This window comes from Bombus vancouverensis, chromosome 7 (genome assembly GCF_051014615.1).
Source record: "Bombus vancouverensis nearcticus chromosome 7, iyBomVanc1_principal, whole genome shotgun sequence".
Classification (NCBI taxonomy): Eukaryota; Metazoa; Arthropoda; class Insecta; order Hymenoptera; family Apidae; genus Bombus; species Bombus vancouverensis.
The window spans coordinates 12,891,932-12,915,325 of NC_134917.1; the positions used below are offsets into that span (position 1 = coordinate 12,891,932).

Sequence of the window (23,394 nt, forward strand, 5' to 3'; positions counted from 1 at the left end):
CCGGAAATGGCGATCCGTGTCCTCCATCGCAGCGAGTAGAATCGCGTCTTATAATTTTTACGATGCTTTTGCGACAACCTTTGGTTCGTAATGGAAATTACGTAACTTGCCTAATTTACACTGGAGCAACACGCTGTTATCGAACAAGGATATCTCTGTATGTTTGAGTTTCCTCGCGCGTGAAAATATTCGATTCGCCAGAGGGGCATGGCTAAGCGTAAAAATCGGCCAGGTGAAAGATGACGTGCGATTATCCTATTCGCTAACTTTTATCCCCGCGGTACATTGTATGTAGGATCGTGCACAGAGCCGTGTATCGCGAGGCACATGTGTACCTGACACCTGTTGGCTCAGGAAACAACTGCACCTGGAAAACGAGATGTCAGTCGCGAAAGACGTTACGACACGTATAAATTACGATCGCCTCGTCGTGTTCACCCTTTCACGAGGTCGTCCCCCGTAACGTTCGCTCTTGTTCGTTACGTCATCGAGACGCCCGTTCGACGGCGTTGCGAGGACCGCTTCCTTGATGTGTGAAAAATCGCGAATCGTTTCGGAGGTCACGTTCGTCGTTCTCGAAAACGGCTTGTTTTCTGGCTTGAAAAACACGCGAGAAGAGAAGGGGGGTAGTAAAAGATTCTTTGAATCTCAGTCCTCTCGCGAGGGAACTTTTGAACACACTTTTATGCCAGCTATATGTCTGTCGCTACGAGCGTGTCAGTTCGTAACTGTACTTCGCAGTTAGGAAATGCCTTTTTTGCGCGACATACAGCCCCCTTAAAATTGAAAATATCGGTGGATGATGTGTTTACGAGAGGAGACGTAACGCGAAAGTGAACGTCGTCCGTGATCCGGTAGTTTCAGTTAGCGTCGGACATCTCGTTACAATGCTTGGATGTTGTTGGCAGAATATGGGCATCAAGGATGACTTCCACCAGAAGACCATTTTAGCCTGCATCGAGGAGCTCTGTCATGCTACGTCTGCAAGCGCCACGTTGTCAGAGGCGGCCGTCACGGCTACGCCGAACTCGTCCTCCGGTACCGTGGTCAACGAGGCGATCACCGGTGGTAGCGGCACCGTAGCCACCGGCAATTCGCCGCACACCCTCATGCCTCAGAGCTTTAGCGTGTTGGAGAAGTGCGATAAGTGCCATAAATACCTGAGGGGCCTGCTGCACCAAGGCTTTCTCTGTCTAGGTACGTGTGAAGCATCGATACATCGATGGCCTGATAATCTATATCGAGATAGCGTTTCTTAAACCTTTCCTTTTTTTCCTCTCGCTTTTTTTGCTTCACCGCGATTGCGCTTAGTTGGAGCTGTCGCGTATCGTGGGATGGTCGACGAATCAGTATCTATCGACGTTTCGAGACAACGAGGCGCTGCGCTGACACGAAGATTTGTCCATTAAAGTTTTGGAATTTAATCGTGTTTTCCATCGTCTGACCTACTTGTATCGTAATCGTGTTATTTTTCTTATGCGATAGATTGCGGCCTGGTAGCTCACAGGACTTGTACAGCAACGGGTTTACCCTCCAACTGCATACCAGTCGACTCGGAAAACCGTAGCCATAGATTTACTCCAGGTAAGTGGCGTGTACAGAGAGCGTGATCGCGCGTACGTTGTGTACAACGCACGCACACGCGTGTGCCAGCTTCCAGTTTCGTAATGTGACATTGGTACGGCTTGGTCGTAACACGCCCATTACTTCTTCGTTACGTTAATGGACGGAACACGGAAACAATTTAAAAATTCAGATGTCTTTTAGTTGACTATCCCGGATTGCATCAGAAACGTGTTCGCTGACGCTGGAACTGCTTTGCAATCGCGCGCCGGAGTCGATTATGAAGTTTGTAGCAAGGACATACGATGTGGCGCATTACTTGTCGTTCTAATATCTGAATAACTAAATATTCATGCGTCTTTCGATTGAAATCGCTGGTGACCAGGTTATGGGAGGGGAGAAAATGTTATTTCATCGGTCGCGCTCTTTCCTCTTTGCTCTTTTCTTTTCCTCGAATTTGATCGCGCGCGAGAGAGAGAGAGAGAGAGAGAGAGAGAGAGAGAGAGAGAGAGTGAGAGCATCATCGTCGCTTTCATACCGAGTTCGACGCCTACGGACGATGAAAGTTGACGGACACGTGGTTCGTCTACGCGCGTTTACGCATTCGCGAGAAGGTAGACGGTTTTCCGAGAAATTCCGTGGCTACTCTCGGAATCGTCATCGAGCACGAGCGGACGGCCACATGATAGATAAAACCGAGCCAGCGGCATGACTGGGTACGGGTACGTATCGGTATCGTCCTCCGAACTTCACGCGCACTTCTTGGGCTTGTAAATGCGTGTCGGTTGTTCGACCAAGAAGGAGTGGTAGTGGTAGTTTCATTAAGTTGTCGGTCGCGTCGCGCGTTGTCCACGCGATGCGCAACTACTATATATGGAGAGTGGCAGGGAATCGCGAACGGCGCCAATGGTCAGAGCCGCGGGACGAAGTCTCCGCGTGGTCGCATTATTTATGAAATTCGCACGCGCAAAGTGCGATATATGAACGCAGTTGTTTCGTTAGAAACTGGTCGTGCTTGCAAGAGTTCGAGCGCCGAGAGAAAGAGAGAGAGAGAGAGACAGAGACAGAAAGAGACAGAGAGGTTGCACGGCGTTTTACCGAAGGAGGAACGTGGAAGAATCGCGAGCGGCCGGGCCTGACAATAAAAGCATTTCCACGTACTGCTCGTAAAATTGGAACGTCCTCGTTTCGAATTCTATGGCGCCGGTCGCGCGTTCCCTGGTATGCTCGCTGATACGCTCGCCGTTCGCCGATATCGCAGCTTTCCTTCGGGGACCCCGTGACCAGTCAACCGATTGTCCAGGCCCGGTCGAACAACCGTGACGAATATCGAATTTCCGTATTGACCTCCATCCAACGACGTGCCACCTTCGATTCGTACCTTATATACAGCGAATATCGTCGCATGCCTTTTAATTCCAACTTTTCTCTCGCGTCTCTCTCGCCTCGAGCCTGCAGAGAGAAAGATAGGCTACTCGTGAAGAAACAAAATGTCGCTAACGCGGTCGTAAAAATAAATTTGTTTCTCCTTCCCCTCCTACCTCTCCTGTGTGAAATTCTCTCGGTCTTCTCCTCCTCCTCTGTCTCATCCTCCTTCACCTTCTTTTCCTCCCTCTCCCCCCTCCACTATCTCTCCCACTCCTCCCCCCTCTCTCTCCCTCCCTACCACCCCCTCTCCTCTCTGGCGTTTCGTCTCTCTTTCTCTATTTCTTGGTCTCCTTCTTATAATGCATGCGTACACGCCTTTGATTGTACAAGTGGTGTATGCGGTATCGACGATAAGTCGCTTCGAGTCGCGCGGCTCGTTCGAAAATACGACCGCGGCCGAGCTTTGAGTCGCATTCTCGCGCAGATAAGGAATCAGAATATAACCATCGGATAGAATAGAGATCTGGTCGATCGCGTATCGAGACTGGAAAGGCTAGGGCACACCGAAATGGCGATCGAAGGACGCGTAGAATCTGGTACCTGGCTATTAGCCTTTTCGACCACGCAGAAAATACTTGGTGGAATGTTTCGGCGAAGCAACAACGAGATTACGTAATTCCAGAAACGTACACGCATACGCTCCCCTTTGACCCGATTATTTTCATCCGATCGTACCGAATGGATGAAAAAGCGAGAATCGAAGCCACCGCTTCCTTGAAACGCGCGTTCCCTCGCCATGAGCTCTGCCCGGCTTCTTTACGATTTTACGTGTCTCTCGTCTCTGGTCGTCTGGAATGCGTCTGTGAGATGTCAGGAATTTTTTCTTACCAGCATGTCCATAAAAACGGACGAATCTCTTGCAGATGTCGGCAAACTCGCGGCTCCCTCGCGAAGCAAACGCTCTTTCTCCTGCCTCGCCGGCATTTCCAACTTCGTTGCGAGCGTTCCCCGCCACGAATAATAATTTATACGACCAATTAATCTAGCTCCGCGATTATTTCCCCTGTAGCGGGTGGGTTAACGACTCGGACAGTGTATCTCTTCCACGTGCACCTGTTTCCATTTTTTTCGTTTCGTTCCTCTTCTCTTTGACACGCGCGTTACTCCGATTCGCATCGCTTTCGAGTCCCGCGAAATCCTTCCGGCATCGTTCTCATTCTCCTCCTCGTATTCGTCCATGTTCTCGTTCTCGTTCTCGTTGTCCGCATCATTGTCCACATCATTGCCCACGTCGACGTCGTTCATTTCCAGAACTATCGCCGGATAGAGACGATCGTGTGCGATACTCGTATCGTTTACAGTCAAGGAGGTCACGCGACCGTTTAGCTAACGCACAAACTAGAGATATCGCGTATGTATCGAACAAATGAAAGTTTTATTATCGGCCGCTGGTTGAAAAATTCTCACGCGCGCATACAGAGGCTCGCGCGGAGGAAGCGACCAAGTTTCTTAGACTTAGAGGCCGCGGTAATAAATAGAACAGTGAAAGGTAGAGCTTCGTGGTTCTTTTTTTTTCCTCTTTCTCTTTTTTCCTTTTTCATTTGAACGTCGCCAGGGTACGATTTGATGCTGCTAGATCGTATGGGCGTACAATTTTTTAAATACCCTGTTGCTATGCCCGGCTGTTCGGTAAAGGACGAACTCGAGACGGTGAAAAGTAACCTTTTTTGTTCTCGTTACTCGAAACGGCATCGATTCTTATTCAACACGGTCTGCAACTAGCAATTTATCGTTTACAGTATTCGGTCTTGGCCTGTGTTCGCAATTCGACATCTCCTCGCGCTCGGCTCCGCTGTTGGTGGAACGATGCACTAGTGTCTTGGAGGAGAAGGCATTCGAGGACAGCACGCTGGATCTGTACAAAGTCTACCACAGTAGTCCTCCCAACGAGCAAACTTTGGAACTGCGGCAAAAATTAAACGAAGGTAAATTCTGTTTATTTCCAGCTGCCACGGCGGGGATTATGTTGATTCTGAGATGATCGCGTGTTAATATCGTTGATGTTCGGGTAGTCACGTTCGTCATTGACTTTTCAGATGTGTGTAACGCTGATCTAAGTTCGTATAGTGCTCAATGCGTAGCGAGCGTATTGAAGAAATTTCTACGAGAGTTGCCAGATCCTGTGATTCCTGTACAGTTTTACGACAGATTTATAGAAGCATCCAGTGAGTATCGTAGGCGGGCATCAAAGTAATAACGCTTTATTTAAATCATGGATCGTGCAGATCACGTCTGTCTAATTTTTCTTTTATTATACAGATACGAAAAACGATGAGCAGTGTGCAGCACGCCTGGGACAGCTCGTTTCAGAACTTCCAGATCATCACCGTAGTACTTTGTTTCACTTGATGGCTCATTTCTGTCGTATCTGTCAATTACAACACGGAAGGGGTTACACGGAACCTCCCACAATCCTTATACAAGTGCTGTGTCATATTTTTGTTAGACCTCCTTGGGAACGGATCGTGTAAGCGCGCTTAAGATTGACGTAATCGCTTTGACATATTCTCTGGTCAAATTCATTAATAACCGGTCGTTCGTTTTGCAGACAAATAGTACATAATATCGAGGCGCATATACGAATAGTGGAGGTGTTGTTGTTGCATGGTGATTGGAACGAGAGACTGCCTCAATTTGCGAGCCCACCGCAATTACCACCGCGAAAAGTTTCGAGGCCGCAGTTTCCAGTTTTAGATCCGTTCTCCGTTCTCGACGAGGATAATTCGATGGACCGAACGGTGTCAGTCTCGGAAAGCAAGGAGTCTCAGCAGCAACCCCACAGGTAAACGACCGTTTATTTTTACGCACCCTATACAATCGTTGTATTTCTGGTTACTATAGTTCGCTGTATGTTTTGTTTCGAGAAGGCCACGCACGCTTCAGGAGGCTGAATGGTATTGGGGAGATATCACGAGGGACGAAGTGAACGAGAAGATGATTGATTCGCCGGATGGCACTTTCCTAGTACGCGATGCGTCTTCGAAGGGTGGGGAATACACACTGACGTTGCGTAAAGGTGGGACCAACAAGCTTATCAAGATTTGTCAACGGAACGGAAAATATGGCTTCTCGGAGCCGTATAACTTTCATTCGGTTATCGAGCTGGTGGATCATTACAGGAATTGTTCTTTGACGCAGTATAATTCCACGCTGGACATTAAACTGTTGTACCCTATATCCCGGTTTCAACAGGTAATTTTTGCAGAAATTTCATTGTGTTTGATCGTGACAGTTTTAGTATAAATTTAGTTTGTAATACGAATTACACGAGCCTTTTGTTTCGATTAGGACGATGAAATTGCAAGTACAACGGACATGGCGAACGTTGCACAGAAATATGTAGAACTTGATAAAGAGATAACCGACGCGTTGAAAGAGTATAGAGAACTTTCGGAATTGTACAATAGAACGTCTTTCGAGGTCCAGTTGAAACGGCAAGCGTTAGAAGCTTTTTCGGAGGCTATCAAAATGTTCGAGGATCAAATGAAATTGCAAGAGAAATTTCAGAAAGAAGCTCAACCGCATGAAATATCAACGTGAGTTTTTGTTAATAGTTACGTTCCCATGCACCTCCGGTCGTGTATGCAAATTTGCCGACTATGTTTATAGATTAACTGATAATGCCGAGTTGTTAAAACGAAGACTGAAATCCTTAGAAGATAGCAGGGAGCTGTTGGACTGCGGTTTGAAGGAACAGATCGCCTACAATAGAACTCTGGAAAGAGAAATGCACAAATTGAAACCCGAGCTATTGCAACTCGTACGTCAAAGGGATAAACATCTAATGTACGTATACTGATCTTTTGACTGTTACGTGTCCATTTACGGTTTAATATTGTTTTATTATCGTGTTATAGATGGTTGAAAAAGAACGGTATGAAACAGAATAAAATAAGCCAACTCGTGCTAAATCATTCGTTGTCGAATCCTTTGTTGGGTGACTTGGCGTACGGAGATCTTCAAGAAGTGGATCTTGAAGTCCATTCCGACGAAACGACTTGGCTATATCTCGAATGTTCTCGGTCCGACGCCGATCGGATACTCGCTGAGAGGCCAGATGGTACTTTCCTTATTCGAACATCAAGAACAGGACAATACGCACTTTCCATCATGTATGTATATTAATCGTTTCTTTTTTTGAATTTCTTTTTATCAACGTTGACTACATAGACAGATTGAAATCGATTTTTTATTCGTTACAGGTGTAACGGTACAGTGAATCATTGCATAATATATGGTACCGAACGTGGTTTTGGATTCGCTGAACCGTACAACATCCACAAGAGCTTGAAACATTTGGTGCTACATTACGCACAGAATTCCCTAGAGGAACACAATGAGAGTCTTAACACGACTCTGGCTTATCCAGCTTTTGCCTCGCCCGCTGCATTGTCGCAGTTGCAGGCTCAACAAATGCAGTTACAGATGAAAATGCACACGCAAAACCAATTACAGCTAACACGTCCCCTCGAAAATCAACATTACATGACGCACACGTAATGCTGGTGTGTCGATCAATAGAATTACAGAATTAATTAGGATGTACGTGTGCATGAATGTTTCCGAGATTGGCGTCGAGGTGTGATTTAGAAATTGGAAATTAACGTGGTGATGACAAATGGTATTTCGAGGAGGGCCCTGTGAAATTTCTATTCGTTTTAATCGGTACGGTGGTATTATCTAGGGAAAAACAAGACGCGATAATTGATCGTTCCATTTTTATAGGTCGGAGGTAAACGCTTCCTTAAACAAAGTACAGTGGTATCCATAACGAAGGGAGAAACATTGGTAGCGGTAGCAACTCTCAGAAGCTATAGTTTATAATGTAATTATATACGTATGTTACCGTGGCGCAGCAAATAATTGTTTCGGTCTACAGGACCGCACTGCATAGATTTTACTATTCTCTCGGGGTTTGCAGACCTTTTTGATAGATCTTATGGATGATCGACTGAAAAAATTTACTTGAGCAAGTTTGCGAGACCCTGAGTACTGAGAAATAATCTTTTGTTGTCAGTTTGTATCTTCGATATAGGGAGAATCGTTTGGGTGTTGGAACGTGATATGTTGCATTTTCCAAGATGCACTTATTCGATCGAATACGTCAGAGTAACAGAGGCATATATCTAGTCTTACAGGCAATTTGACGGAAGAAACAAATACGATAGAGCAGAACGAAACATAAGTCTGACCACGCTCAAACTACTCGCAGTTTCGATTGGTAATCAGGGTAGTTGCATTTCGTAAAAATTTGATACTAATCTAAGGTTGATGAACGCATCCGTTCTTCTCGGGGCTAACGAATAAACACAACACATTTCGTAGACCGCTGTACTTCTGACTTCTTCGATAATTTTTTGTGAATATTTCCCAGACCTCCGTTTGTGTAACGCGCGGTACGCGATACGCGCGGGCATCGTTTATCGTGAATATGATTCACGAAGTATAAGATCTACAACAGTGATATTAGAATATATAATTAGAACGCGTCGCATAGAACATATAACTGAGCCTTTTGGATGCTTACGGAATGTTTTTGGTAGTGATATACTAAAGTAGCATCAATCACGGTTGAACAACTGGACGACGAGGCTGGTTTTCGGATATTTCGATCCACGCTACTTCCGATCGATTTTCCATTTGAAACGTGCCCGCCCGCGTTGCTTACGAACTTCATTACAACGAAAAGGAAAAAAGAAAAAAAAAAAAAAACAAAAACAAAGTTTTTCACGGATGCGCGGGAACTTTTTTATATATATATGTTAGATTTCAAGTGCTGTGCCAGATCTGTATAGGCTACTACGCGTGTCGAAACACGTGTGTGTGCTAAGGGAGAGAGTGAGTGAGAGAGAAAGAGAGAGAGAAAGAGAGAGAGAGTGGGAGAGAGAGAAAGGGAAATCGTTTTTCGAAAAGTTAAACATATTGTCTGTGATTTCGGATTGCCGAGAAAGGATATATATATATGTATATGTATATACATATATATGTATGCATATATATTATACCGTGTCTATAATTTTCCAATTGATTTTTGCAATTCGCTTTTCTTCTCTATCACTACTTGTCTTTTCCCTTTAAGGTTTACGAAGCGTGTGATCGTTGGTTTAATACGCGCGTCGACTTCGACGAATATAGGTAGAATTATATTGCGACGGAATGTGCAGAAGCTAATGGTGATTTTATTAATTGTAACTTTTTCTTACGTTCGGTACTTCCTTTCTGTGCGTCGTGTCGAGAGTCTTACGAGTCTCGTCGCGCTCTTTTCTCTATTCGACTCGGTGTATTGCAGTCCCTGAAACGTCACGAGACGTCGTTTTCATTTGATTTTATCCGTATTCCCATTGCACCGAATACCGGTAAAATCTATGCACGCAGAACGCGATGTTCTCGTAAACGTGGAACAGGGTCGATCTCTTTCTCGCTCTTAAATGTCAAAGCTCATTGTGCTCTTTGAATGATCTCAAAAGGTAACGGTAGTCTCGTTGGTTGGCACGGCAACGAGAAGAATCACGGTTGAACCGGTCGCGATTGAATCGATACTCGAGAAATTTTACGTATTACATTGCGGTCCGTAATCGTAAAAGTGTATCGAGGGCGATCCACGCGAACAATGGTTTCACGACTTGTAGCGGTCACTTGAGTCGAAAACGACGATTCTTCCCGTTCTCGTTTCTTCCCGCGTGATTCTCGCTACCGCATAGTCAAAAGAAAACTGAACCGATATAATATAATGGATCGATGGACGAGCGAGAAACGATCTCGAGCTTGAAAGAGTTGAAAGCAGCGACGAGCTTCAATTTTTTGTTCTTCTCTTTTCTTTTTTCTTTTCTTGGTCGTTCGTTTGTTCCGTATAGGATGATGAATTTCGAGGATAGGCAAGATAGATGGACAAAGACGCAAGCGACAGAAGGGGGGAAAACAGACTGTTTAAAGAAGAGAAAGGCTCGTTGCTCATCCTAAAGGCTTCGAATTACGTAGATTTAGGTAGCTTAGGTTTTTTATACGAGAGAAACAAATTAAGTGCCCTGGCGCTGATAGGCTTATATATTGTAGATTCCGTGATCGTCCAATCGCGTACAGGTGCAGTATTCGATCGTTGTTCAATCGCATCGTCACCGGGTCGCCCGCTTCTTCGACGTTTCGATTATTCAAGTCATTGAACGTTTTGCTTTCGGAAGTCGATAGTTTCCTTTGCATTTTAATCCGTTTATCGTTCGACGTGTTTCGTCGATTCTAACATAGGTCTTTATGTTTATCATTCTGCACGACTGTGAAAGATAGAAAGAAACACTAGGAGAAGAAACTCGAAGACAACGTTTATACCGTCGATAGGAAGAAGGAAGAGCTACGATAGAATCGACAGCGGAATTAAACATGTAATTATAATTTCAAATGGCCGATTAGAATGGTAAAGAAAGCCACGACTTGCCTCGAATAATTAATGACAGCGAAGCTGACGGAAACGTGCAATCCGATGACGGGAAGCGTAGCTTTTACGTGGTATAACCAGCTGTAACGGCGACGAGTTCGAGATCCGCGTTGAACATTCACTGGAATATCCGAATCGTCGAATCCTCGTTGAAATCTTCAAATAGAAATAAAAGATACGCGCGTAGAGAGAGAGAGAGAGAGAGAGAGAGAGAGAGATCTTCGAAACCCACGACCATTACCGCTCTTTTTGTAGTTGGTTCTCGAGTTTGGGAGAACACAGACCGGTTGCTTGTTCCAACGGGATCCATCGGGTTTCTCGCGACTCGCTCTCGTCGTCCTTTCTCAGGAGCAGGAGTAACGCAATCCACACAAGTTAAAAGTACACGACTACACACACACGCGACCATCGTACATTATCAAATACATATAAACACACGTAAACAAAGTGCGCGCAGATGCATGCCCTTGTGCGCGAAATACAAACAGTGAGTTAGAGATAAAGAAGAAGAAGAAGAAAGAAAAAAACATAAAAAAGAAAAAAAAGATACATTCGTTGACGAAAGAGTATATGTCGTGGAAGTATGATGAAAAAGAGGAGAATGATTTGAGAAAAATGGAAAAAAATATATGAACATATATATATTATATATATTATATATCTATATATTTTTACTTACTTTGAAAACAAACCTTTAATTGATTATTTATAATATATTCGTGCGTATGTTGTATACATATGTGTATATACATATATTATATCGTAGCATCGTGGTGTACCATTCGAAGGTACGTAAACCTTGACGATCGCGTTTTCCACGAGGAACGACGCGCATCGTGGAACGCGAGATCCGCAAGGCTCGTGCGTTTTCGAATATCGTCGATGAAAGGCAACGTGCACGCGTGCACACACACACACACGTTCAACAATTTTTCCAGGGAAAGACCAGGCATCTTTTTGTAATAACGTGCGCGTTTGTCTGTGACAAGCGCCGACGATTAATAAGCGCGACCGAACACGTTTCTATTTTTAAGGCCGAGCGAAATACGCTTTGGCATCGGTCGATCGGAACGTGATCGCGAACGGCTGCGCAACATCGACTGGAATCGTTTCAATTTTCACGCGCCCATATTCGAAAAACGCTATTGGCTTGTCTTGACCGATCCTTTCTTTCTTTCATCGTGTGCACGCGTTTACGTCGATAGATTGGATCGCAGGCGGTTTATTTGGAGCATCGATGGAGGCGAATAAGATTAAGAAAGAACGCGAGATGCTCGCGCGCAGGTGAAACCAAGGTCGGGGTAAATTAAGTGCAACAAATACTCTGTGTATAGAACGAATACGGAACGAACTGGGCATCGGAGAAAATTCAAATATTCAGTGGTTATCGTAGTGGCGAGGGAATTTACCGGGTCAACGAAAGGAAATTATGTTTGCAACTGTGAACGAAACAGGACGAGACCGAATCATTCCAAGTATTTGTCGTTTGGGCTTGATTTACCTCGATCGTATTTAATCCACTGTACGGAGTGGGCTATATCCGATCTATCCGAGTCGATTTTTCACGTAGACTCGATCACGATCGACCGCGAGACGTTGATCTCTCGCGGTGTCCTTTTGTATTTTTCGAAAAGGGGACGAGTCCTCGTTTGAGATTTTATGGCATAATAAAAAAAGAGAGTCAGGCAACGCTGATTGTCCGATACAAAACACGTGTCACATCACGATGTACATAGAAATATATCCGAGCTATGGTGGTGAGGCTCTTTTATATATATATATATATATCAATATATATATATATATATAAAACAAACAAATGCTAATAATAAAAGAAAAAAGGGAAGAAAAAAGAAGGAAAAGAGAATGATTTGGAAATTAACGTGGACTTCTCGGCGGGACCGGTCCAACAATTTCTTTCGCGAGCCGAAACTTTAGCGAACGCTCGACCATTTCCACGACGGTGTTACCTTCGCGACACTTGTTCGGTCCGATGATCCTTGGAACGATCGATATCCTTTTTTTACATTTGTGCCAGCGTGTCGACCGCCGTGCCTCGTCGAGTCGACGAGTCAATTTCGGGGAACCAAAAGAAATTCGAAGATACGAGGAGAACTACAGAGAAATCGGATCGACTGGACGAGGCACCGTGATTTTTGTCGGCGATTCAACGGGTGCTCGCTCTGGATCGAAACGAGATCGATGGTTGGAAAAAGGGATGAGAATCGTTGGATGGTTTGGCGATTGAAGAAGAAAGAGGGAATTTTAAGGGGGCGAAAAACGGTTGGGAAGAGAAAAGAAAAGAATGATGCGAGATGAGAGAAGATAACGTGTAAAGTTGCCTTAGTTTTTCTACAAGTTGAACAGGTGCGATATGTGAGCGAGAGAGAGAGAGTGAGAGAGAGAGAGAGAGAGAGAGAGAGAGAGAGCGTGCAAGAAAGAGAAAGTAGAAAGGTAGAGGAACAGAGAGGGACGAGATATTTCGTACGGTGCGAATCGTCGATAGACGATCGATCGACGATCAACGAGAATATATTGTACGACGGCAAAAGAAAAGAAAAGAGTGACAAGAGATGATCGATCTAGTGAGATATTCTGGTGTGCTCGTCACGAAATGAAGAGCCTTGCAACATAAAGAAAGAAATTTTCTGCGAAACATTGATAATCAAATCGTATCGATAACACCTATCGTAATCGAAACCATAATTTCTAATACATAAATAGCGATTCCTGTAATAGTATGCGAGCGCCGATTTTTCCTGACATTTGGAAAACTCATATAGAGGATACGACGAACAGTTTCTCTGGACGTTCGTAGACACTCTTTTTCTAATATTTGCAGCAATATGTATAAATAATATATTACTCTGGCGGTTTAGCTATGGGCAAAACTCTCAGGTTCCAGTTACTAACGAGATATTTAAACTAACCTTTAAACGAACTATTGTACACGGAGAAAACGAGTAATTTAAGCGTTACGATACGTCCTTTTATCGAGTAAACCGATGAAACATGGATTCGATTCCTCTCTTTTGTCAATGCTAACAATTTAAGTAGAAAGAAACAGGCCAATAGGAAATAGAAACTAGTGGAAAGAACGAAGGATCGCCGTAGACCAATATATTGTTACCCTAGGCATAACGAATTAATTGTAAATTGTAAAATCGGAGTATCTCTTGACGCCTCTGCTCCAGAAATGGCTGAGATCGGGGAAAGACGATTCCAAGAGAAAGTACGAGAGTCTGGCGAGAGAAGCGTGTGTATGTATGAGAAGATGCGAGAAGTTAAAGAGCAAGAATGTTAAAGATCACGCAAGAACGTCGTGTAACGATCTTCGCAATTTACCCAAGTCTGTGTCCAAATTACAGAAGAAAAGAGGTGGGAGGGGAATTCGTTGATCGCGTTGCATATCGGGGGCAACTATCACCGTCTGATATGCTAGAAAAAATTCACAGAATTGGGCGTTATTCTCTAACGAATTTTTCATTTAAAGTTCAAAGGAAACCGAAGACGACTGTGCGTATAAATCGAAGTTGATTCATCGGTAAGCGTGGCTGCTCACTTAGCAAAGTGTTGCGAATATGCGCGACGTAAAATCGTATTCTTGGCGCGTGATGGATCGTCGAGGAATTCGCGTACGCTCTCGAGGACAACGTTCGCCGAATAAAATATTGCCCAACTCTGATCTCTTGCCAGTTAAGTAAAAACACGATACATCCCACTTGGGGGGATATCTCGACCGTCTATAATATACAATACGCGTTCGAACCGCGAGAGCACGGCTTTAAGGCGATTTCGCCCCTATCGATCGTCTGTGTTAAAATAAAGCGCGTGTGTGTTTGTGTGCGTGAGAAAGAGAGGGAGAGAGAGAGAGAGAGAGAGATCGGTGGCACGCGAAACCGTCTTAAAATCGTGTTCGACGGTCGACAGATTTCGTGTACGTCCATTTGGATCCTTGCCAGTCTTTTTCTTTCTTCGTTTTCCGTGGCCGGGTATCGTGTGAGATTCAAATGTGTCGGTGGACATCGGGGCGCCTGTATGTGAGTGAAAAAGCACGATCGTGTGGTGGTTGCGCTGCAAGGCGATAATCGCTGATCATTAAACGAATCGGTTCAGCGAATGGATTCTATTTCGCGGATATGCGAGAGAGAGAGAGAGAGAAAGAGAGAGAGAGAGAGAGAGGGTGGGTGGGGAGGGGGGGGGAAAGGGATGAGAAAAAGTCGAGAGGGGCGGGTTTCGGATACCTGGGGCTTATGGGATGGGGATTACACGGGGAGGGTGTTACAAAAGAAGGTAGAGAAGAAGTTATCGATATACAATTATTACGTTATTAACGAATGTATGCTGTCCCACTGTGATAAAACTTTTTGTTTTTGCATGTAAAATATACTATTATTGTCATAAGTATATGAGACGATGGAAAAGAACAAAAGGAAAAAAAAAAGTGAAATCATATTATAAAAACGGTGCATGTATATAGATATATGCGCCGAGGCATGCGCGATCTTAGAACGATCTATGTATGTGTACTTATATATCTATATATGTGCAGGCACACAGACACGAAGACACCTACACAGCAGACACATGTAACACAACACGAGCATCATACATATATTGTGATTGAGTGTGCACGCAGTAAAAGTGTATACTACTACAAAGAATACAAATTTTAATTACCGGACCGACCTGTCTTCATGCGCTTGCGATCGATGGTCGAAGCGAGGGTGGACGGGTGGCGGGATCGTTCGTCGTTCGACGATTTGGTGCAATCGGAGCGGGCGCCAGCGCGTTTTACAAATTTGCAAAAATTTTCCAGCGATTCGAATGCTCTCGCGTTCCAAGGACCGAGATACGATTTGCATATTTTTCTTTTTTTTCTATTCGAACTACGGATCGGGAGAACAGCTTGCAGTGGTATTCTGTCGAAATTGCGATTGGTACATAGCGGCTCGTTCACTTCGATGTCGTCTCCCGTTGGAGACTGATCGAGGAAACGAACGGTTTAGACGGTCGACGAAATTCTCCGCGAATATATCTCGTTTGTTTTTCGAACAACAACGCGTATAAATTATATTCGGTTTTAATGGGACACGTGGAATTTGACGGATTCTGTCGAAGTGCATGAAAACTGGTGGTACAATGAATGTTTACTCGCTTTTTCGCGCAACGGTCATCCTCATATTGTACCGTTTATTTGGTAGTTCTACCATGTAAAACCATTTATATTTGCATATGATTAATATGTTTTACTTATAACACTCTGTCGTTCCATGTTATTTCGCAATTCGACTCGTCACCAAATCTATTCCTTTCCATAGATCCGAGACATCCGACGAGTAACGATCCTCCCAGTAACAACCCTTCGGAAATTGCCACGCAACGAATCACGAGGCTCGTAAAGTACAGAATGTCAAAATATCAATCTAGATACGAGGAAATTGTTGTCCGTCGCTTTGCTTACCGATTCGATTCGACGTTGTTTCAGATACGAGCTAACGGGAGAAATTAACACGCGAGCAGAGTTGCAAGAAATTACGAAGTCGAGTCCGAGTGGCAGAGTTATTAACGGCGGCGAAATTACGAATTCGAAAGAAATCGTGAGAATCGCGTGCCTTAGTTCGAAAGACGTACCTGCCTGACATTGTTGCGAGGATAGAGATCGGTGGTGGCGACGGCGGTGGTGATCGTACGATGGCCGTGGCGATGGTGTAGGTGGCAGAGGCAATGGTAGTGGAGAATCTAGCTGCTCGTGTCGGTGTATCTAACGCGACGAAACAACGTTCCGATTGGCAGTGTGCATCGCGTAGCGAGCTTGCGCGCCGCATTGCACGGCTGCAGTCGAGTCATTATGCAGGTACTGGCTGTCACTTCTACTCACTGTAACCGCAGACCGACGTTGACTATCGTCGAGTTCTCTATGCATCCGACCCCTCGACGGTTTCGTCGCCCGATACAGCGGCACACCGCTGAATATATTACAGCTCGTTTAAACCTGATTTCTAATGCACCCTTCAAGTATCACTGCGTCGACACTGATTCACGGAATCCCCTTCCCTTTCCTTCGTTACGGTCGTACGCGAGCGCGCGTTCGCTTTTGCTTTTCTTTTCGCTCTTTCTACACAGTCGGCTCTAGAGCCCAAGTTTACATCGGGTGTACAACGCAAGACTGCAGTTAGTATCTAGAAATACAAACCTTACGCTTCGCAGAGGGAGACATCGACTGTGATTAGAGGGTAAAATAAATGGCAGTTCGATCGCGAGCAGGGAATTACAGCACACTGCACCCTGTTCTTCGCGACTGGATCATTCCGATGGTTGGATCGCGATACCTTCGCGTGATACCGGTGCACGCGGGTCTCAGTGTTCGGTTGGCACGCGACTAACTTCGCGTTTTAATCAGAGGCGTCGCGTCGCTTTAGAACCGCGGTAATAATCGTCGGTATGCGGAAGAATAACGTAGAATCGAAGAGAATTCGAGCCTCGTTTCGAAAAATGCAGCGAAGGATTGTCGCACTTCCGTTCGCGACGTCCGCTAAAATTTATCGCCACGAAATTTACCATCGTTCCGATTGCATAATTTTCCGCTTTTAAGTCATTCGATCGATCGTTACGAGTCGCTACGAATCGTCGTTACCGTCCGTCTTTTCGGCCAGCGGAATGAGTCGTTGGAACGAAATCGATTCGTCGAGACATTTCCACGACTCGAAACTCAACCGCGTCACGACTATAAATCACGAACCTGGTGTTCGCGGTTGCTTATATTAAATCACTGAATTCGGCGAACAGCTTCCTACGTCAGAATCGTACACGATCGTATCGCGTGACCGCGATCTATCGACCTTTCGGATTTCTTTTTAGGTCTGTCGGTTTACGATTGCGCGCGCGGTGTCCCCGAAACAAACGTCCGAAACGAACGGTCGTCTCGAAGGCGTCTGTTCACCGTTTTAAACGATCGAATTGCTAACAGCGATTCCCAAGAACGAGCGACTCGCTCGTTCCTCCAAGAAGCCTTCTGCTTCTTCTTCGGGCAATCTCAAGTTCCCCCTCGACTTTCGCCTGGACTCGTTACCTTTTCTTCAAATTACACGGCAATTAACGCGGAATAAGGTTCTCTTTACGCGCACTTCTCCTCGACTCCGAGTAAGAGCAGCCTGGGTTGATTATTCGTACAAGTGCTGACTCGGACTCCCCTGCAACCGACGTGATCCGTCCGACCAGCCACCAACTTCTACCACTATCGAATATACCACTCTCGCCTGACCAGTGGCGCGCTTATACCACTGGTTCCAGCCAGCGATTCAGCTTTGTCAGTAAAATCTTTTGAAATCTAGCAACATCCTGCGATTTATTGACGTACGAGAAGTTCGTTCGCCGTCCGTATCGGTTTTTACCGTTTGTCGTTTTTCCGCGGATAACGTTTTTCACGGAAGAAACTACGTCGATCGTGTTAAACGGCCGAGTCGGCATACAGAGCGTTCGCGCGAACAACGAAATAATTACACCGCGCGGGCATAAAACTCGATTAATATTACACGTCAATATTAGTTCGGTTCTATTTAACGCGACCAATCGAATCGCGATTATGCGGTGGTCCGGTGCGCAGTCAGTTGCGTTTTTCTGTTGGCGGACTCGAATATCGGATTTTCGGGACGTCGCGACGAGAATTAATAATACCGCGCGCCTCTGCATTATGCGGCGCATCTCGATCGTTCGTCGTCCGTGAATTCCAGCAATCACCCTTCCTAATTGATAATGTTTGATTCGCGGACGATGACACCGGTCATTCCGTTGCGCTGGCCGAAATTATCCAGACGAGCTTATGGTTCCTGTCACCGCGAACAACCCTCGGAACGTCTGGCTTCCTCCAACTTCGTCAATTTGTTTGATATTCATGGGGGCGGTCCCTTAACCGATCACGATCCTTAACAACCGCCATCGTTTATTAAGATCGCGTAACCGAGAAGCTACGACGATGGGACCGGTTGAAATTTCCAACCTGTCTCTGACCCGATTCGTTCCCGCAACCATGAAAGTTTCACAACCTTTCGTAGATTGGTTCTCCATCTTCAGCTTCGTCGAGTATAGAGAAACTTCGCCGCGAACAAGTGGCTGCTTGCGAACGAGAAATTCGGGCAACCTCTTGGCGAAACTGTCGAAGAAGCGTTATCTCGCGTCTTGTGTCTCTTTCGCAGGCCGTTAGTAGCGCGATGAGAGTGCGATCGCGAACAACCCGGAACGACGTGACGATGGTTAAGGGTTAAGCCGGTTTTCAGGGGTGGACCGGTTCGACGGGGTTCGGCGAGCATTTCCGCGTAACCGACCTCGACAAACCGAGCGAAACGAGGTCAGGAACGGCGCGTACGAGGAACGAGGGATGTCGGTGGGTCGGTGGCTGGTCGGCCGCCTGCCCACCCCCCGGCCAGGGGATGTTTCTCCGCTCGGAATCCCTCGGATCCGCTCGGACGTTGTCGTTTCTACGAACTCCTGTGGAATCGTGTTACATCGACACGTACGCCAGCAGCTCGACGCGTACCGTCACATCGGCGAACATCCGAATGTACGTGCTCGATTCCGACACACCGACACGGTCCACACGATGTGCACGCCGGCCCAATAACTACGGACACCGATATCGGGCCAAGCCGAACTTACGAGCAAGGAACACGCAACGAGTACGAGCGCGCCTACGCGCTCCACCACGTGGCGGACGCGTATTCTTCGTTTTTCATATCGTAGCGACATCCGTTTGTAAGAGAAAGGATATTCCATGAGAAAACGTATATAGAATACATAGAAAGCAGCATAGTTGGAAATTTTTAACGATCGCAGGTATCGCTGTGTTCCATTTCGAATTGCTGGAAAAGTACCGCATCGTTCCTTACTCTCTTCTTGTCCACTTTGCGGTCAGGTCTTCTAGTAACAACGTCCCTATACTTTGAAACAGCGTAGCGTCGTTTCGCTTGCCATCCTTGAACTCTTTGCACGCTCGAAAGCTGGGCATCTGTACAATCTCACGCGCACTGGACCACCACCTCCGACGATCCTTAAAAATGCATCGCGACTAATGCGTTGGTCGCTCGAACGAGACAGAACCCACGCGGTCTCACGACGTTGTCTCAACCTGCAAAAGTAAAAAAAAGCTTTCGAGAGAAAAAAACGGAAGGAAGAGGGAGAATAGAATGGAGAAGCGCGAAGCTAGATAGATAAGAGTGGCCATCGGGGATTGCGCCTGCGAATCAGGTACGCGTTTCGCGCGTGCACCCCGGAGACCAGTAGCGCTGGCAGGTGTGCGTTCCCCTGCGAGCACCTGAATGCCGTGTTACGAGCGGCTACAAAGGGGAACACACGGAGAGGTTAGTCCCGGTCTGCGCATACGAGCCTGGGGCAAAGCGTAAGGCGAACGTGGAGCGAGCGTAGCGTGCAAGGACACGTAGAGGCAAAGCGGGAGAACGCCGCTCTCGCAGCCTTCGGAACGCGAAGAGCGCGCACACTTTCGCGCAGAAACTATCGTGTGTAAGTTGTGTCGGGGGAGAGTAGGGGGAGAGAGAGCAGGTAGCGACGGTAGAAGCAGGGCGGCAGAGGGTTGGCGGGGCGGTGGTAGTCGCGCGGCCGTCGGTCTAACACGGTGCGGTCGTCATTGGGCGTCGGGACGCCGTGGCGACGCGGTCTCGACTCGAAAGCACGCTCGGTTGGCGAGCACGCGCGCGCCAAGTGTGTTCGGAACGCGACACGAGGACCGAGTGCGCGAATTTTGCCGCATCGTTTTCTGCAGCCACGTTAACACCCCGCCGTACTCCAAATCGCCGCACGCTTTTCCACGCACGGAGCCATACACACACACACACGCGCGCGCGCACACATCTTCCTGTACACGATCACATATCGTCCGAAGCGCGAGTCGCGATCCTCGTCGTGATCGGCAGAGTTGGTGCGGATTTCCGTTTGTTTCTCGATACCGTCCAGCATCGCGGTTGGTTCGCGTGCCGCGTCGTGGCTCGCGCGTGTGATCGATCGAAGATTCTTTCGCGAACGGAATCACGAGATCGGGCCGAGGTTGAAGAGGCTGTTCGGTGCGTCGCGTCGGGACGAAGTTCACGCCACGCGAACTAGGTCCTCGATCACCGTACGAAGATCCTCTTTTTAGGTTGTTCTCGAGTACAAGTTCCACGTTGGTCGTGCAATCGCGAGGAAAGTGTTTGATCGATCGTGATCGGCAATCGTAGAATCCTGCAAAGTGTGCGCGTTTTGCCTCGTACGAGCGAGAGAGAGAGAGGAGAAGAAAGCGAAAGATAGAGAAATAGAAAGGTAGAGAGAAAGAAGGGGAAAATAAGTGTGGACACGATCGCCGGCCGATATCCCGGCGTGGATACAACGACGAGTGTTCGGTTTGGTTGGATCTCATCGAAGGTGGAGGAGACGTCGCACGATGAGACGGACGACGAGAGAATGTCGCGCGGATGCCGCGGGATTCGTCTCAGTCGTCCGACTGGTCGACCGGTGGCCGTTGAAAGCGTCGAAGAGGAGCGCGTTGCGGAGAGGCTGAAGGGCAGCAGGTCGTCCTCAATGCCGTATCATGATCTGATGGGACGAGTCATGTCACGTGTCGTCGGGACGCTGCTCGCGCGCTCGACGCTGCTGACGAGCGTCGCCGCGGCTCTCGTCGTGCTCTTCTGCTGCTGCAGGTGCACTCGCGCCAGCGAGTTCCCCGAAAGAGAGTGCTGCGACCTGATATTCCCGATCCCGGAGCCAACCGGAAGATCCACGTCCGCGCCGACGCCAACGGGGAGAAGCGGTAAGTTTCGTTCTAAGATTTATTCTTTGAGAATATCGTTTTCAGAATTTTGTCTGGCGTTTTGAAAAAAATCCCACTTTTCTTAGGCTATACTTTTCCGTTTGCGTTGCCTGCGATTCGACGAAACTGCCCTTTGCTCGAAATATCTCGGTCAACTTTGTCGCGTAATCAACAAGAAGAACACGCTCGTCGGTAGGGAATCGCGTTTGTTGACATTGGCTGGCCGGGACTGATTCGTAAACAGTCGCGGTACCTCGATCGCGCGTGTTCGTTCGATACAAAGTCGAAGGTCGTCCGCTATTTGTTTCGCGAAGTTAGTTTCGCTGCTCTTTAGCACCACGCAGAGTACAATCGCGAATCGGTGATACTTTGGGAAAAACTTCGCAACGTACTTTCGTCGTTGGATTTGCGTTCGTTGATTAATCGAATACGCGAATGTAGGTAAAGCGGTAGTTTCGGTATGGGCAAGTGTGTTCGACGAAGCTCGTTTCAGCTTTTTTTTTTTTATGAACATTCGTTTTGCCGGTGATTTGATAGAACATTCCAATGGAGACGAGGCGAAGGGCGAGGGGAGAGATAGAAGGGAAGTCAATAATTGAACAGGAACCAATAACTGTACGTATAGCTTGGCCGTATTTTGTTAGCCACCGAGCAGCTATTACAATTTCCGTAGAGGGATGAGCGGATTATTAATTCAATTAGGATCAGTTATTAATTCAACAACGACGGTTTATCGACGCGAGTTCAATGCGGTGGTAATTTAAGTGGCGAAACAACCGCGTAATCGAGTGGCCTGTTTTCAAGCGGAATGCGAGCCACCCCCGACCACCCCTTCGTCTTTTCTCGCAGCCTTTTCAGATCTCCTTCTACTTTCAATTTCTTTCCCCGAAGAAATACCGGGAAGAAACGAGTCGGCTCTTCTTTCTCCATCCTGATTTTTCCGCTAATTAACCAACCAACGTTTCCGTCACATATTAATCTTCGTCCAAGCTACTGATGCTCGAACAAACGTCGAACTAACCGTCGACGTCGTGGCTTTTCATCCGCGAAAACTAGCTCGAAAATATTCTTTACGCTGCCTCCTGGATCGATATCTTTAATTAAGTCGAATTTATGGGCCACGGTCTTTTCAACGTGCCTGTTCGTTATTCATATTCGCGGATTATACGACCAGCTTCGGAACCACCTTCTACCGCCCTCGTCAACTCTTTCTCCACCCTTCTTTTCTCCGTATTCAAGAAACCACAAACCTCGTTACCCCTTAATCTTCCTCTGCCGCTATATTTGATCATTGCTTCTCTTTCGTTTCTCTTCGAACGAGTACCCATTGTCGGAAACGAACGTTACTCGCTCGACCAGCCTCCATATCGTAGCTCTACGACTCTAAGTTCACGGAACTAAAAACAAAGGATAGATAGAGCGCACCGGTCGCTGGTATTTTATCGTTGCCGCAGTTGCTCGTTGCGGCGGAAACCAGGACGATCCGTTCTTTTAAGTCTTCTCGGTTTCGGCGAGGTTAATGGAGACAACGGTACTTAGCGGGACACACGCGAACAGTCGGCGGTCGACGTTGTCGTAGGAAGCGAGCGGTGTCTGCGGGCATTTCGGCCCCTACATGGGATGAACTTGGATCGAGGTCAGCCACGATCGAAGGTTATCCGGCGCGTCTATAGCCGGTGAGTAAGTTTCAGGGAGGAAGTCATTTATACCCCATCACGGAATTCCTCGCTGGCGAAATATCGCGTACGTGCTCATAGAGTGTTAGTAATGAAAGACGATCGGCTTCATCGGTCTTTTATATTCCTGCTCTCTCTTTCTGTCGAAGGTCGAGGGTGAACGATACCTCGTCCACCTCTTTTCGTTTCGTTCCGCCCTCGTTGCTCCGTTCTTCGGTCTCGTCGTTGCGTTCACGAGAATGGAAATCGCCCCTTTGCTCCTGACGTATCTCGAAGGAGTTTCACGAGTGATGGATTTGATTCGATTCCGATGTAACTGTAAAAAAAAAACAGCGTTAACCTTAACGTTGGAATTTAAACGGAACGGTAGTTTTCAATTTCAATCGGGCATGCTAGAACGAATGTAATTGGTTCTACCACCTCGTTCGTTATAGCGTTGCTGCGTTCGTATATACCGAATGTATTTATATTTCCAGATAATCAATTGCGCAAAATTAATTTAT

The 23,394-nt window shown here is 46.7% G+C and overlaps 2 protein-coding genes across 6 annotated transcripts in view; both read left to right on the forward strand.

Moving 5' to 3' along the window:
• The window catches only part of Pi3K21B (phosphatidylinositol 3-kinase regulatory subunit alpha), a 36,874-nt gene extending 21,193 nt beyond the window's left edge, over positions 1-15,681 (forward strand). For 4 of the 5 annotated variants that reach the window (XM_076620037.1, XM_033332674.2, XM_033332671.2 and 1 more), the window contains 11 exons: positions 909-1,197; positions 1,486-1,584; positions 4,731-4,916; positions 5,028-5,156; positions 5,251-5,458; positions 5,540-5,773; positions 5,859-6,183; positions 6,280-6,527; positions 6,601-6,777; positions 6,849-7,103; positions 7,194-15,681. In XM_076620037.1, the coding sequence (XP_076476152.1) occupies positions 909-1,197; positions 1,486-1,584; positions 4,731-4,916; positions 5,028-5,156; positions 5,251-5,458; positions 5,540-5,773; positions 5,859-6,183; positions 6,280-6,527; positions 6,601-6,777; positions 6,849-7,103; positions 7,194-7,491 (2,448 nt within the window). In that variant the 3' untranslated portion in view covers positions 7,492-15,681. The remainder of the gene's footprint in view (positions 1-908; positions 1,198-1,485; positions 1,585-4,730; positions 4,917-5,027; positions 5,157-5,250; positions 5,459-5,539; positions 5,774-5,858; positions 6,184-6,279; positions 6,528-6,600; positions 6,778-6,848; positions 7,104-7,193) is intronic. The other variant, XR_013058794.1, reaches the window with a different exon arrangement.
• Positions 15,682-20,018: 4,337 nt separating this feature from the next.
• Gfrl (Glial cell line-derived neurotrophic family receptor-like) overlaps positions 20,019-23,394 on the forward strand; it is a 217,633-nt gene continuing 214,257 nt past the window's right edge. The window contains exon 1 of the mRNA XM_033332476.2: positions 20,019-21,215. Within this exon, the coding sequence (XP_033188367.2) occupies positions 20,870-21,215 (346 nt within the window). The 5' untranslated portion in view covers positions 20,019-20,869. The remainder of the gene's footprint in view (positions 21,216-23,394) is intronic.